The sequence below is a fragment of the Castanea sativa genome, chromosome 11, assembly GCF_040712315.1.
Source record: "Castanea sativa cultivar Marrone di Chiusa Pesio chromosome 11, ASM4071231v1".
In the NCBI taxonomy this organism is placed as follows: domain Eukaryota; kingdom Viridiplantae; phylum Streptophyta; class Magnoliopsida; order Fagales; family Fagaceae; genus Castanea; species Castanea sativa.
Genome location: NC_134023.1, coordinates 53,253,148 through 53,269,739, shown reverse-complemented (window position 1 = coordinate 53,269,739; position 16,592 = coordinate 53,253,148). Strand labels below are relative to the sequence as shown.

General features: G+C 32.0%; 2 protein-coding genes and 1 long non-coding RNA gene across 3 annotated transcripts; 2 read left to right on the top strand and 1 right to left on the bottom strand.

Annotated features, from left to right (window-relative positions):
* The first annotated feature begins 789 nt into the window (after positions 1 to 789).
* LOC142614961 (putative calcium-binding protein CML47) lies at positions 790 to 1,444 on the top strand. Its single transcript, XM_075787610.1, has one exon. It carries the CDS (start codon positions 790 to 792, stop codon positions 1,426 to 1,428), a length of 639 nt encoding a protein of 212 aa, XP_075643725.1. The 3' UTR covers positions 1,429 to 1,444.
* Positions 1,445 to 7,690: 6,246 nt separating this feature from the next.
* Positions 7,691 to 16,592, bottom strand: LOC142614576 (uncharacterized). Its single transcript, XR_012840472.1, has 2 exons — positions 16,414 to 16,592; positions 7,691 to 7,963 (listed from the first exon to the last, which is right to left on the bottom strand). It is a non-coding gene; the product is annotated as an uncharacterized LOC142614576 (long non-coding RNA).
* On the top strand, positions 12,535 to 14,294 carry LOC142615295 (thioredoxin-like 1-2, chloroplastic). Its single transcript, XM_075788031.1, has 4 exons — positions 12,535 to 13,064; positions 13,159 to 13,341; positions 13,473 to 13,637; positions 13,741 to 14,294. Exons 1-4 carry the CDS (start codon positions 12,837 to 12,839, stop codon positions 13,984 to 13,986), a joined length of 822 nt encoding a protein of 273 aa, XP_075644146.1. The 5' UTR covers positions 12,535 to 12,836; the 3' UTR covers positions 13,987 to 14,294.

Here is a 16,592-nt window from a genome sequence, read left to right as displayed (position 1 = left end):
TTTTTTGTCCTTTGGCGCAGTCTCTCTTTTCCTTATATATACTCCTTCCTTCCTAGCATCTCAACCATCCATCTCTCACCTAACCAGTTTCCTCCTTTGACACTTGACCCTTCCCAAAGTTTGAAGAAGGTGGTGGAAAGAACCTGCTTAGCTGTGACCTATACTGTTCAGGTCACTTTTTCATTAATGCAGCTAATAAAGTTGTTGCTTACCATTTAATGCGGCCAGAAGGCTAGATGCAGAACATTCAATGCGTAGCCCATAGGTTACTCCAAACCAGAAATTTCCCCCCTTAGCTTTTGGTTTTCACTTAGTAGGCTGTAGAGTGCTCTTGGACTCACCCCTACACTTCCTTGAGCAGCCCTCCTCCTAGGGCCCATGGCTCATGGCCTTGTCACCCTACTCTATGACCCTTGAGCTTCATCCTCAGTCCTCGGGCCCCCGCACATTTGGGCTCTTAATCTTCACCCTCAGTCCTCGGGCCCCCACACATACAACGCTAGGTGTCTATAATGTAAATTTACATTGTTCCATATACAATGTGAAAGAAGAATCCCTATGCAAAAACCACAAACTTTTCACATCATTGTGTGGAAACTGTGGGGCTCTTGACATTAAATTTCTCCATCCTTTCCTTTCCCAGAAGAAGATGGACTCCATTACTTGCAGTCTTGCTTCTACATATATGGGGAACACATAGTCACACCCTTCACTAAACCCAAATAAAACAACCCTTTTTAATATCTCTGCCTCTAAAGTCTATAGTCATATTTTCCACTTTTCTAGAATATGGATAAGACAGAGAAGGATGAATCTCTCAGCCCTATCTCACTTCTTGTAGTTCTTTCACTTCTCATAATACTTAGTTGGGTCACTATTCTCCGAGACTTATACCCAAGTTTTCGGCTTATACCTCAAATCTTCATAGACTTCGTTTATGGTGCTTGGAAGGTTTGGAATGAAATAAAGGCCACAATTCAGGAAGCTTCAATTTACAAACTTTGCACCCATGAAAATGCGGATAATGAGAAGCTTTCTGAAGAAGTGGAAATGGTGCTTAAAGAGGAGGGTGATGAGAACAAGCTATCTGTGGGAGAGGTGAAGATAGTGATGGAGAAAATTGGAACATTATGTGACGACCATCCTGATGCTGAAAATTATGAAGAGGGGATGGGTCCAGATGAGATTGCAGGGCTGTTTGAGGAGGAGCCAAGTCCAGAGGAAGTGAAAGAAGCATTTGATATATTCGACGAGAACAATGATGGGTTCATTGATGCAGGGGAGTTAGGAAGAGTGCTCTGTTCATTGGGGCTCATGGAACCTTTGGAAGTGGAATGCCAAAGGATGATCAGAGTCTTTGATGACAATGGAGATGGACGAATTGATTTCAAAGAATTTGTCAAACTTGTGGAGCACAGCTTCTGCTAAATGACACTCCCAAGTCCCAACTCTCAAGCCCTCTTCTTCTCGCATTAACGGTGAATCCCACCATAAATTTAAATAATGAGATTCACTATTACGTTAGAAAAGCGAGTTTTACTCACGGAATATTGAATAATTAATCGAAAAAAAAAGGCTGGACTCGCATCAAACAAAAAATAGGAGTCTGTCGAACAACCTGCAGGTTGCAGCATTCCATGAGAGTTTTGGTAAGTGTGAACCTTTAAAAGCAGCTGGATTTTTTTTTTTTTTTAATTTCTTTTTTGAGGGAGCTGGAATTTTAACTAAGATGTCAACTAATTTTAAATAAAATGAGAGAGAGAGAGAGCTTAATTTCGTGTCAAATTTATTTGTAATTCTACTTAATTTTCATATATTTTTGGATTATATTATAATTGGATGAAGTGCTTGAACCCTGGTCACTATTGATAAGAAGACCATTTTGCTCTTGTGAAATGCAAGACTTGCCAGCAAGTTCAACATGTGCCTGAAAAATGAGAAGCCTTTTTCCATTGCAATTCATGAGCACTTCGCTCTTGTGACTAGCTCAAGGGTAGAACACAGCTGCTTATGCGAAACGTTTTGATATTCTTAGTACCGTTGGTTGTCAATTGCCTATATTAATTTCGAGACACAATGTTCTGTCTCTTGGATAGTAGTTACAAAATATCAAACAAACACTTCTTTCTTATCCCTTCCTTACTCTATACTCTTAGCTCTCCCCCTCTCTCTCCTTCTCTCTAAAATCTATTTCCTATGAACAACTTTGAATTAATTTCTCCAAATATGTGTTCCTCTATTTGCTAACCAATCTTAGAACCAGGACTTCTCTTGTCAAGTGCCAAATCAAGTTCAAAGGTTAAATACATTTTCTCTTTCTCATTTTACAACGATTTTTACCCTTCTGATTCTTCTAGAATAAATCTCTCATAAAATTAAATGTCAAATTATACACATTCAAAATTCAAACCAACAGATACAATGAAGAGGCAATAAAACAGACGATAACACTACAGTTGCAACTTCTCACTTACATTAGTAGTCACCAATTTTTCATTGTTACGGCTTAAAAAAAAAAAAAAAAAACTTTTGCACTGTATTCACTCAGCAAAAACTAAAGTTCATTCTTCATCCTCTTTTTGTACATACCTTCTTCTCTCTCGCTCTCTAGATGCCTTATTTCCTATAATTAACATTAGAAAAGAGCACGGTCAAGTCAACGGCAACAATACACAACAAAACATAACAGAATGCAAATATAAGGGAAAAAAAAAAGGCCTCAGTTTATATAGGGTAACAAGGCTCCCAATTTCGCAAAACTTTCCCTCTTTTTGTCCAATTTATCTCTGGAATGCTTTCTTTAAAAGCAAGAACGAAAGAACTTCACCGGTGATGAAGGCCAGCAATCTAGAAATTCTATTCTAGAATAATTTAAGTATATATGTGTATAAAGCTCATTTTTAAAAACTTAAATCTCGGTCATTGTCTCCATACCCTATAAAATTAACGATTATTTCAAGAGATTAAGTTATTGGGATATAACAAATTTAATCATTTAACTACACAATTCTAACACTCTCCCTCACATGGGAACCAAAACTACCTTTTAATAGATGAGACCTAACATGTGAAATTTTAAATGGAAGGCAGAATAGAGGTAACAATGATTGAATACCATGTTAAATTATCGATTTTTCTAAAAACTTGAATTATTGAGATATAATAAGTTTAATCATTTAACTACACAATTCTAACATACTCCACAAACAATTATACTTGTGGAGCGATTGTGGAGTGATTATCGTGCAAATGGTGCGCAGTGGTGCTGCAATCACTTCTTAAATCTTAAACCCAATGACCATTGTTTTTAAATCTATTGCTATTCAGGCCTAAATAAGATTCAAATCCAAGTTCACCTTCAAATTCATCTGTCCACCACCTTTCTCTGCATTGAAACTTGATTTAGGAAACTTTCTGGAAGTGTGTCATTAAAAGTATAGGCCCTAGATACTTGTACATCTACCAAAATGCCACAAGTGATTTAAATATATATATATATATATATATATATATATATATAGACAAAGTTTAGCTACAAAACTAGTTGTAGGTTAAGGCTATAACCTTACTCAATAAAATAAACATTATTACATATTTTGAAAATCTAGCCGCTAAATTGCATATTTTCTATGCTCTTAATATACATGTCAAATTTTGTATTAATCGAATATTATTTACTATATGATTTATAATATTATATTTTATGCATAATTTTAAACTACAAAAATTTGCAAATTAAACAATTTATTGATGACATAGCTATTGATACTTGTACATTTACCAAAATGCCACAAGTGATTTTTTTTTTTATATATAAAAAAAATATGGACAAAGTTTAGTTACAAAATTGGTTGTAGGTTAAGGCTATAACCTTACTCAATAAAATAAACATTATTACATATTTTGAAAATCTAACTGTTAAATTGCATATTTTCTATGCTCTTAATATACATGTCAAATTTTGTATTAATCGAATATTATTTACTATATGATCTATAATATTATATTTTATGCATAATTTTAAACTAAAAAAACTTGCAAATTAAACAATTTATTGATGACATAGCTATTGATCTTTAATTTTCTAAAAATTTTGCAAGTATGGAGGATATAAGAAAAAGATGTAATCCAATGGTAGATTTGTCAAAATTCACCTCCAATAAAAAGATATTGAGTAAAGTTGTGGTTTTAGGTTATAACTAATTTTGTAACTAAATTTTGTCCAAAAAATAATTGTAATATATATATATATATATATATATATATATATATATAAATTTAGGTAAAATTTTTGTAAAATATTTACTTGTATATATAGCTATATATGTATGAATAATAATAAATTTTATCTTTTGTACAAATTTTATGTACAAATAATTAAATGATTTATTTTGTGAATAATATGTTGCACCAATTTTTTTTTTGAGAAAGTTTTAACCTATAGCATTCGCTCCTAATGATATTCTTTATCATCAGATCAAGACACCAATTGTGCATTTGTGTTAGAATCTCTTTCCCTCTCTCTTGTGTGTGTTTGTTTCTAAAAAAAAAAAAATTTATTTTGTTTATTCTTTTTAAATGATGATAAATAATTGCCAATTACTTAAATAGTAATTCCTTTTCTTATTGTCCATTCTTTTCTTTTCTTAAAGTTATACAGTGTACCTATTTATGACTACAATTTTTCTTTTTAAAAGATTGCAATGTGTACTGGATAGTATTCAATTTTGTGTTTCAAATAATTACAATTTTTCTTACTTTTTTAAATAATATTAATAATTTTCAAATGGTATTACATTTATCAATGCCATCACTTATTTACAAGTATTTCATGCATTTTAGCTAACTACTTCAGCTCAAATTTTTTTTTCCCCAAATTCATTCAGTAATTATATTTTAAAGCACTTCATAATATGATGTTCCATAAGATCACATCATATTTATATAAAAGCATCACATTCACAAAGTATAAGCTATCTACATTTATAAATGTTGAAAAATAATTAAAATTGAAAGAAGAAATTACCACGATATTTTGGGAATAATTTTTTTTTTTAAATTTTTATTTTAATGATTATTATATGATGGGTACTTATTATTGCCTCTTATACCTATAATAATAATTTTTATTTTAATAAAAATTATAGAATGAGTCATACAAACATTAAATCCAAAATCTATACGACTATAATTGGACTTTCAAATGGTTGATAAAGAATCTACAAAGAACCCACTCAGATTCTTCTTTCTAGTGTGTGTGTGTATATATATCACCAATCACCATAGAAACCTCATTAGTTCTGTGAAATTCTTCATCTGTATAAACTTGTCACAATTCATTCTTTAATATGGTATTGGATCAGAGAAAGAACCCACTTTAGCATGGAAACTGAAGCATACTAAATCATCAATAGCAAAATAATTCACACACTTGCCTATGCTCAAATCTGTGAAGATTGAACAACAATTTGAAAACACCTATCCTATCTTTTTTTTTTTTTATGCAAATTCAGGATATGATGAAAAAATAAATAAATAAACTTCTTTTTTAAATAGTGTTGCTTAATTTTTAATGAATAAACTATTGGAAGGGTACATCAGCTGCAATAACAAAATCATGGTTTGAGACATCCACGTATTATTTTTTTAGAATTGATCAATATATGATCAATGATTAACATAATAAAATTGTGGGGTGTGTTTATCAAAAAAAAAAATTGTGGGGTGTTGGAATACTTATTTCTATAAAATATATAGAAATACCAAATAAAAGACAAATCATTATAATCTGGTATAAAATTCAACTCCCACATTGCATTTCTTTGGGCCCTAAAAGGCTCCAATCAACATCGTAGCAAGACTCAGTTATACTATAATACAAAACCAACTAATTAATAGTGTCCCTAAATAATATTGTTATTACAAGACTCAAACGATACAATTAAAATGAAAGACATTTGATATAATTTGAGGTTTCTTTGGATAGAACTTATTGTTGAAAACTGAAAACACTGTAGCAAAATAATTTTCAAATGTGTGAATAGTACTGTGAGACTCATTTTTAATGAAAAAGTTGTTAAAAAGTTATATTTGTAGGTCTCGTAAACAGTACATGAGTGTACTGTTCATGCAGAAAAGTCAAAAGTTACTACTACTGTTTATAAATAGTAGCCATTGACAAATTTGTCATGCCAAAGAAGAAAAAAAAAGAAAAAAAAGAAGGAAATGTGAAAACATGAAACGCAGCCAAATTTAATCCGTATCCAAACGGATACAAGTTTTCACAAACCATCCTGGGAAATTGGGAATGATGCAAAAGTCCCAAAGCAACATGAATTGTGGGGGTGTTGGAATATTTATTCAAAGCATAAGCTTGCTAACTTGCTTGATAGTATCCAACATGACAATCTATAAAATATATAGAAATACCAAATAAAAGACAAATCATTATATTCTGGGATAAAATTCAACTTCCACGTAACAACACTTTGGGCCCTCAAAGGCTCCAATTAACATAGTAGCAAGACTCAGTTATACTATACTATAAAACCAACTAATACAATGTTCCTAAATAATATTATTGCACGACTCAAACGATACAATTTAAAATGAAAGACATTTGATATAGAAGTCTTGCTCTTATGCTAGTAAAAAGAATAATAAAAAGTAGGGGCATTGTGGAAACACTCTTATGCTACACACTTTATTCACAAATTCTTGTCAAAATAAATTCTTATAATTTACCTCCCTCAGTTTTTAAAAACTAACCATATAACTCTATGTCTTGGAATATTATATGAAATTGTTATTATTTTTATTTAATCTAACAATAGATCTGCACTCGTGAAACATATGACGCAGGATCCAACAAAATAAACAAACAACATGTATATTTACCAATATTATTAAGCATTTTTACTCCTTTCTCATAATTTAAAGAAGAAGAAAAAAAAACTAAAGCAAATTCTTAAACAGAACCATTGTATAAGATAGAGGAAAGTAAAAGAGCAACAAATGAGTTAGGTTGCCAATAAAAAGTATAAAAATTACCAGGAGAGAGTATGGTGCTAAATAAGAAAGAGCAAAAGTGAGAAATTTTTATTGAGGTATATAACATGAATTTACTAAATTGTATTGCTTGCTTATTCATGTAGAGAGAGAGATAGAGAGAGAGAGAGAGAGAGAGAGTTCTGAACATACCAAATTTGAATGTTAGTCCATTGCAAACATCCCTTTTTTTAAAAATTTTAAAAATTTTTAAAAATTTTCTTGGGAATACTCCAGCCCGGTTCGGACAAAAGTGATACTAGAACAAAAATTTTGTTTCTCTTTTTCGGTTTGTCCCTACCCAGTTCAACTAGAGAGAGAATGGTTATTGGATTTTGTTTACAAACGTTTCAATGCCTTTTGAAATGCAGTTTTACCCATTCATACACTACAAAAAATAGGGCTATAGCCGCGTTTTCTATAACCGCGCTTACACACGTGCCATATACCCCGAGACAATAATTTTGTGGGTCTCTGGGTTTTTAAAAAACGCGGCTATAGACCATGTTTGCGCTGCATTTAAAAATAGGGGTTTTGTCTATAGCTGCGTTTATAAAAACGTGGCTATAGGTTTTTTTTCCCCCACAAATTCCTGCCCAAATTGAACCATGCTATAAGCATTCAAAACCAAATACAAAACAAATACTTAAATTTCTAAAATTCATTGCCAAAATTTTGCAAGTTCCCAACAAAAAGTATATCAGTTTATAAGTTCTACTAAAAAAAGATCCTATACATCACAAAAAATATTTACAAGGAGTTTTTCACATTCTATTTGCATGAAGAAATACAGCCATATATAGCCAGCAAGTAGCAACAACACTTCCTAACGGACCTTAATAGTAAGCTTGTTCAATGTCAAAGTTCCAGTCTTGCCATGCCTGCCATCATCACTTCCCTACAGTAAGCTAGCTCCCTGCAGAAATTTAAGGTGCAAGTCCATAAAGAACAAAATTTGAGACAAAAAAACACAAGCCAATATCTAAAACCAAAGAACAATAACTGTAATTTGCTCTTCAAGTTTATTTTGCCCAAAAAGGACCAGCCTCTTCTCTAACACTTCCTTAATGGGTATGCTTTCCTACACTCACAAAGTTAAAAAGAACCATTTTTCACAAACAAACACAAGTAGAAAACCAAAATAAAATGCTTCAAAATGTCCAGATCTATTACCCAATCCAAGGTTTCCTTCAACAAAGCCTCCAACATATCTTCTTAAAAAAAAAAAAAAAACTAAACTAATATATCTTCTTCTTCTTTTTTATGCAAGATAGAAATTTTATTCTAGTCTAATTTAAGTGTATATGTGTGTGAAACTCCCTCCTAGAGACTTGAACCCCGGTACTTGCCTCTCACACCCCACAAACACTTATACTTGTGGAGTGACCATTGCACCAAGGGTATGTAGTGGTAAACTAATATATCTAAATATGTGTGACTTTGGTTGACTTCATAATATATTATCACATAAATTTTGGAGGCTTCACAATTTTATAAGTCAATTTTTTCACATAAGCTAAAATACAAAATTGACTCTTTAAATTTTTTTTTTATATATTTCCTTTCAGTTTTTTAACTTTGTTTTCGTTCATTTCAGTCCTTTAAATTACAGATTTAGAATACTTGTACTCAAACAAGATTTTAATATCTATCAATATTTATTATAATATCAAATTTCATATTTATTTATAAAATAAAATAAAGAGAAAATCATTTGTTTTAAAATATTCATATGTTATGCAACTTTCCCTTGCCAGTTGTGGTATTTTCCCCTTTCCCACCACAATTGTGTAGCACATAGAAACGATATTTTAAATAGTTGGGTCCGATTAATGTGTGGCCTTAGGGCACACATAAAGCCATCCATTTATGGTAAAAAAATTTCAAAAATTGAAAAAGTTGTCAATACTTTTTCAATTCTCGAGAAATATTTTTCCAAAAAATGAATAATTATTGTGTGTCCTAAGGGCACACATTAGCAAAATCCTAAAGAGTTATGGGTTTTTCCGTGCCCACCACATTTTGTGGCGTACAGAAATCACTACATTGTTTGGGTCACCGTTATAGCTATAGCCCACTAAATTAGTGCATTGTCTATAGCTATGCCCTATGATGTCAAATAGTATAGCTGAGTAAGAATCACTACTTTTTCAGGATTAATTATTCCTATAGAATCTTAATGTTGAGCCCTGGCTAAATATTTATATTTAGTGTAAATTCCACAAGCCATCCTTGAGGTTTGTGATAATATCCAACTAAGTCCAAAATATTTTAAAATTTACCAATTTCATCCTAAAAAGACAATTTTGTCCCTGAAGACATTTTAATCCATAATTCCGTTTGCATCCGTTAGTCATTTTACTTCTTTCTTTTATTTTTTTCTCCTTTCTCAAATGTAACAAGTCTGCTCTCTCTCTACCTCATTCATTCTTCTTCCCTCTAATCTCTTTGCGTTTTTTTTGTTTTGTTGCTAATCCTAACCTCTTTGCACTCGTCTCAAACCTCATGGCCTTCTTCGCACGGTCAGAGGTCGAGTCCTACATGTTATCAGGGCACGAACGGAGCTCCTCCTCGCCGTGCATGTACTTACACGCGTCGTCGTGGCTACAGGACCCTGTGTCATGCCTGAAGTAGGAGAAGAGGCTCATCTTCCATAGCGGCGGTAGCTCCTCCTCTCGCTTTTGCTTCTCGCCTGATACAGCGTCTTCTATGGATTGTGGTTATGGTGGTTGTTGGTTGCCGGTGATGGGTTATGGTTTGTTGTGGGTATTTAGGTGTTGGTGGATTCCGTTCTGTGGTGGGTTTGTTGTGGGTTTGAGTTTTTTTATTTGGGCTTTGTGGTCGGTGGTTGTTTAAGGTGGTGGGTCTGATTTAGGGTGGATTTGAAATGGAGGTGGTTATGGGTTTTGATCTAGGGTGGATTTGCAGTGAGGTGGTTGTGGGTTACGAAGTGGTGATTGAAATTTTTGGATTTGGGTTTTATTGATGTGGGTTTGGTTGGGTTTTGTTGCCAGTGGTGGTCACTGGGTTTTGTGGCCAGAGGTGGTTGCTGGGTTTAGTGGCCGATGATGGTGGTGGTGGGTTCCAATATGGAATGAATTTGCAATGGGGGTGGTTTTGGGTTTTGATGTGGTGGTGAGTTTTCTATGTGTTGGAGGATTTGGATACTGTTGGAGCAGATTTGATTGGGTTTTGGTATGGGTAGTAAAATTGTGTTGTGGCTCTCGTTGTGGCTAATCCGAGTGGTTGTGGCTAATCTGAGGAGTGGTTATGGCTGATCTGAGGAGAGAGAGAGTGAGGGAGGAGGGAAGAGGGAAGAGTAACAGAGAGGGACAGAAAGAAACTAACGGAGGTTAACGTTTTTTAGTGGTGTTCAGGAAAAAAATAGTCTTTACGGACCAAATTGGTCAATTTTGGAATGTCTTGGACCTAGTTGGTATTAATACAAACCTCAGGGGTGGTTTGTGGAATTTACCCTCATATTTAAATAGTGGGAAAAACTGGAAATAGCTAGTCAAAATAAGAACAAGAAAATGTTTCGTCAACTGCTACAATTCTAGTTAATATCTTGTTATTAATGGTAAATTTTGACAAATTTATCATTAGATTCTTTATGCTTATAAAGCTTCTAAAATATCAAAGATCAATAACTATGTCATCAATCAAATATTGAAATTTTAAATATTTGTAATATAAAATATATTTTTTTAGATGGAATAGTAAATAAGGTCCGATTAACACAAAATTTGATATGCATATTAAAGATATAAAGAACCTGTCATTTTATCATTAGATTTTTAATTTAGTGATCATGCCATGCATATAATTAAGTAGGTCCTTAAACACATGTTGTGCTGTCACATAACTCATTATACAATAATTCTCTAATTCTTTTTGGTCGAGTTTACAACCAAGTTTGCCTCTCTTTTTTTTTCTTTTGTGAGAAAGAAAATAGAAGGGATAACTGGAAACAGCCAGTCAAAACAAGAAAAAGAAAATTGATTACTGTTCCAGTAGTTGGGATGAAGGAAATAGAAAAACAAGAACACCAAAAAAAAAAAAAAAACCAGAGAGAGAGGTTTTATTTTAGCGAAGAAAGTGGGCCTTATTATAGCTGTAAAAGAGCCGAGTTTTGTCGAGTAGTCCATGTTCAAGTTTGGCTCGTCAAGAAAAATCAAAAGCTCAAGCTTGGCTTGAGCTTGTGACAAGCTTAAAAATAGTGTTTGAGTTTGAGCTCATGGAAAAGCCAAAAAACTTGAATTTGACTTGGCTTGGCTTGATTAATTAGTCAAGTCAAGTTCAAGCTTAATATCAAGCTCAAATTTAAGTTTAAGTCAAGTTTTTGAGCTTAAAATCTTAAAAAATTACATTTCAATCTCTAAAATTATGAAAAAAATAGTATATTCATTTTATCATGCATCTAGCTTTACTTATGATTAGCCATTATTCAAATTAAAAATATACATAATTAAATTCATTCATTCATTCATCATTCTTTATCTACAGTTTTAGTAGTTATTCAAAATACAATTTTTACATTTACGTTAGATGGTGAAGAACTAGAAAAATACTTTTTGTAACTATTATGAATGAGAAAATACTAACATGGTTTATAACTTTATCTTAGATGATTGATAGGGAAAAATTATATGTGACCTAATTAATTAATTAATTTATTTTTAAATGTAATTATAGTTTAAAGTGGTTCTTAATTAGTTTAAAGGGAAGGAAAAAATTAAAGTAATAAGTAGTGGTCTCATGTTGGCTATGTCTGTATTAAGATATGTGTAATGAGTATATTTAATTAATACATATAAACTTATAAATTAGCCTACGTGAATTGTTGTGCATCAAGCTTAATAGCTCACGAATTTATTCGTGAACAAATTTTTTGCTTGAGCTCAACTTATTTATTAAATGAGCCTAAAGTTAAGGCTTAAACTTGACTTATTTATAAATAAACAAATATAAATGAGCGAGCCAAATTCGAATTGTTTCTGATCAGCTTGCTTCATTTGCCAGCCTTATCCACACCTAAAGTTAAGGATTAAACTTAGTTTATTTATAAATAAACAAACATAAATGAGTTTTTTATCGAGCCTAATTCGAGTAATTGGTTCATTTACCAGCCTTATCCACACCTTAGAGATGCAAAACACAGTCGGCCACGCGGTTTAGCCGTTTAATGGGACAACAGGGTAACTACCAAACATATCTCGATAATATAGATTATAGAACAATCAACAAAACATGGCCGACGCAATCCCATTCTTAGATAAAACAAACTCAAAACAGTCAACATACACGTGTGTTGACACTGCTCAAATTCAGTGAAAAAACATATTTATCCAAAAAAAACACAAAAAAATTTATTAAATTTTTATTAATTATTATTGTAACAAATTGGATAAACTGAATTCCAAAAATAAAAAAATCGCTATTTCTCTTATTTTCTTTGTAACCCCACTTCACTCTTCTTCTAGTTTTGAACTTTGAATTTCAAAGAACAAACAAACTTCTCTCTCTTCAAATTCAAAACTACTAATATTGGTCAAAAAGAGAACATTTTCTTCTCAAATCTTGCTCTATTGCTTGAAAATTAGAAGTGGGTCTTGGTTGCTTTTCTGTTTTAAGAGCTTCTCTGTGGCTTTTTCTTGCCTTGAACTTTCTGTATCCCAACCACTTTTGATTCAAAAAAGTTGCTGTTTGATCCAAAAGGTGAACTGTGAAGTGGATTTTCTTTGTTTCATTCTATAAGCCCCCAAAAAGGCCTTGGATTTAACACTGCTATGATGGCTTGTTCAATGAAGAGTTGTGCATACTGTTTGAATGGGACTATTGTTGGCTCAAAATCCAGAGGGTTTTGTCCCTCTCTTGTCTCCGTACAACCTAGGGACTCAAAATCAAGAGCTTTACCTATGCTAGGTGTTGAGTTTATGGGAAAACCCCTTGCTGTTTCAGATCAAAAGGGTTTAAGAGATTGGAATCTTAAATCTCCAAGCAATTTCTCTCCTCATGTATGTCAAAGCTTTGCCTTTTCTGCTTTATATTTTGGTGAAAGTTTTGGTCTTTATTCCATTTTGGGAACTAATTTTCAATATTTGATTTCAGGCACAACCATCAATCTGTGTAAGCCGAAGTTTGAGATGGTGGGAGAAGACTCTTAAACCCTACATGGTGGAGATTCATTCAGCTAATGAACTCGTGGATTCCTTGCTTAATGCTGGCGATAGATTGGTCATAGTTGACTTCTATTCACCTCGTTGTGGAGGTTGCAAAACTCTGCATCCTAAGGTATATTTGATTTCTGAATTGTATTCAAGTTAAGAAATTTATCACATACTTTTTTATTTAACAAGCCCATCACAAATTTATATTACTCTATTTTGATTATTAAACTTTTAATTTGGATTCTTCTTTGTCAGATTTGTCAGCTTGCTGAATTGAACCCAAATGCAATTATTCTTAAAGTTAACCATGATGAGCTCAAAGCTATGTGTCACAGTCTCCGAATTCATGTCCTACCATTCTTTAGGTTCTATAGGGGTGCAGAGGGTCGTCTATGTAGTTTCAGCTGCACCAACGCTACTGTAAGTTTTTCATTGAACCAACTTTTTAGTATTTCTTAAATTCTCATAACTTTAAAATGGTTATTTGTATCCAAATTCTAAGTCTAAATTTATTGTATTACAGATCAAGAAATTCAAAGATGCTTTGGCAAAGTATGGGACTGAAAGATGTATTCTTGGCCCGGCAAAAGGTCTAGATGAATCTGAGCTAATGTATTTAGCATCAATTGGTCAAATTTCAAAAGGGTTATCATTGCCATCCACCAAGGAAGAAAGTGTGGAGGATTTGGTTATGAAAAGCATAGATTTGTCTGGTGTTCTAAGCAAAGCAGGCAATAAGATGGAACTCAAAAAGGAGATGCTTTGTTGATGAAATCAAATATAAAGGTTATTATAGAGATTAGTTATGGAGTAAAGCAACTCCATATTTTTGAGAGTGTTGCTTATTGCTTTTTAGTTGTACATATATAGTTGGGTTTTCCATAAGCGGGCTTCTGGTTTTGTTTATTTGAGCCCTGCCGGTTTGGCTAATCTGTAATTCGGATTTGATATTGTGATATAGAAGTTTATACAGTTCCACCATGATTCATATTTTGTCTCATTTTTGGTGATATAATTTTGTATGTCTTTTAATTAAGGCAACTTATTCTTAAATCTATCCAAGAAGCCATTGACTTATTTATGAACTTTTCAAATTATTTTGAATCATTCAAAGAGGTTGGGGTTCTATACTTCTATTCCCTTTTCTGCCTTTTGTATTTGCAAGAAAAATATATATACATATTAGGGTTTATAATCTATAATTATTCATTCTAAATTATTGGATCACTTGTAATGTCTATTTTAAACTCCAAAACCTTAACTTGAGATTAGTTTATGATGTCCATTGTAGTATCCAAAATATATGGATTTCAACCTTGAATATTTGGAATGTTGATATGGATATTAATAGTTAAGGATGCTACGTTTATAACATTTTTACAATATTTTCAAATTTGAACTTAACATGAAGATTATTATTTTTGTTCCACCAATAACAACCAGTAACAACTTGCCATTTAGGATTTGTTGTAAAAATGTTGTGGACATATCATTCCTCTTAATAGTTTGGCTTCAAATTTGGATATTTATGGCAAAAATATATACCTTAGTATTAATGTTACAAAGGATTCTATAAATTGGGTGGATATTAGATAGCTAATAGCTTCAATTACCTCAAATTAAAATGATTTTTTAGACAATAAATTTAAAAGATAAGTTTAAAAAATTAATTTCTTACCCTTGAATTTTATTCTTTGGTGTGCCTAGGGAGTCAAGGCAGCGACTTTTCCTCATTGCAAAATTTATCACTAATAGTAATTTCACAATCATCCTATAATTGATTCAATTTTTAGATTATTTAATCCATGTAATCGTCAAAGTCAATCTCAAGAACCTTATAAGTTATAACTAAGTAGCATAGCATGTTCTCAATTCTTATGAGAACCAATTCAAATCTCCCGTCTCAATTAAATTATAGGGGGGTGTGGCGGTATCTTCGAAAGTGGAAAGATTAAATTGATTGAACCAATTTTTTTTTTTTTTAAAAAGAACAAAAACAAAAAAAAAAAAAACTTTTTTTGATTAGTCATCTTATTATGCTGTAGAGTTTAATTCGATCCTTCAATTAGTGATTGCATTAATAAATTTCTTCAACTCTCAAAATGAAGACAATTTTCATTCTTGATTATTGTATTCGTTAAAATTCTAACGGTGATATGAATAAAAATAGTTAATAAATGTGCATGAAGTATGCCACATTTGTCAAATAATATAATACCATTAGGAGTTTTAATGGAGATGGAGATGCAAAGATGAAACTGATTTATTTTGAAAGTTAATGAATGAAATTGACACAATAAACAATTGAGGGTGTAAATTAATAATATTTGCAAGAACTTATTAGTAATTTAACTCTTTATTGTTTTTTTTTAGATGGAAAAGAAACCAATATCCTATTTTGTATATATGATTGTATGGTCCCTTTATCATAAAATTTGTGTAATAGAATCTAATTTCTAAACTCAAACATGAGATTTTATGGCTCTTCTTCATGTACAAAGTGTTTAAAGGTTAAAAGGTGGGAAAAGGCTTTGAACTGAAAGTTTGCAACATGTATTAACTATCTTTAAAAAAAAAAAAAATCTTAAGAGATTTAATGGTTCTTGAGTCGAGTGTTGTCAGAATCAAACTATCTAAATGGATCAAGACTAGTACTCTTAATTCCAAATTGTATGGCTAGATGTGGAGGCACCTAAGAGCATCTCCAACAAGTTCTCTAAACCCAAAATTCAGAGAGCAAACCCATAAAAACGAGCTCAAGCAGTCTCTCTAATTCACTGTTCATTAGCAAATAATTGGTTGCTAATGAATAATAGCTCTCTAAGTCTGATGACCTACTGTTCATGAGCAAAAGAATTAATTCGAATAAAATATTCAACTATCAATTAAAATATTTAATTTTTACTCAATAATCACAATGGTAACTACAAAACTATTCTAGATCGTTTCTCTCAAACATCTCTAAATTTAGTCTCAAACAAAATAAGAACTCAAATAACAATTTTAAAACTAATCAAATTAGAAAATAAAATTAAAATATTTAATTTTTGCTCAATAATCACAACGGTAACAACAAAACTATTCTAGATCTTTTCTCTCAAACATCTCTAAATTCAGTCTCAATCAAAATAAAAACTCAAATAACAATTTTTTTAAAACTAATCAAAAAAAAAAAAAAGAAGAGAGCAAAGCTGACCTATCTAAGCCTCGGTGGGGAGAATGACAAACGGTGGTGGGAGGAGGATGAGTGGAGGACAGGCATGCGCCAATTTAAAAGGTTGTCCTCTCTAGCCTTTGTCATCCGCCGACGATCTTTGTGCGTGAGAGAGAGAAAGAAAGAGAGAAAGCTTCTTGAATGTTCTGGAGTAGACGAAG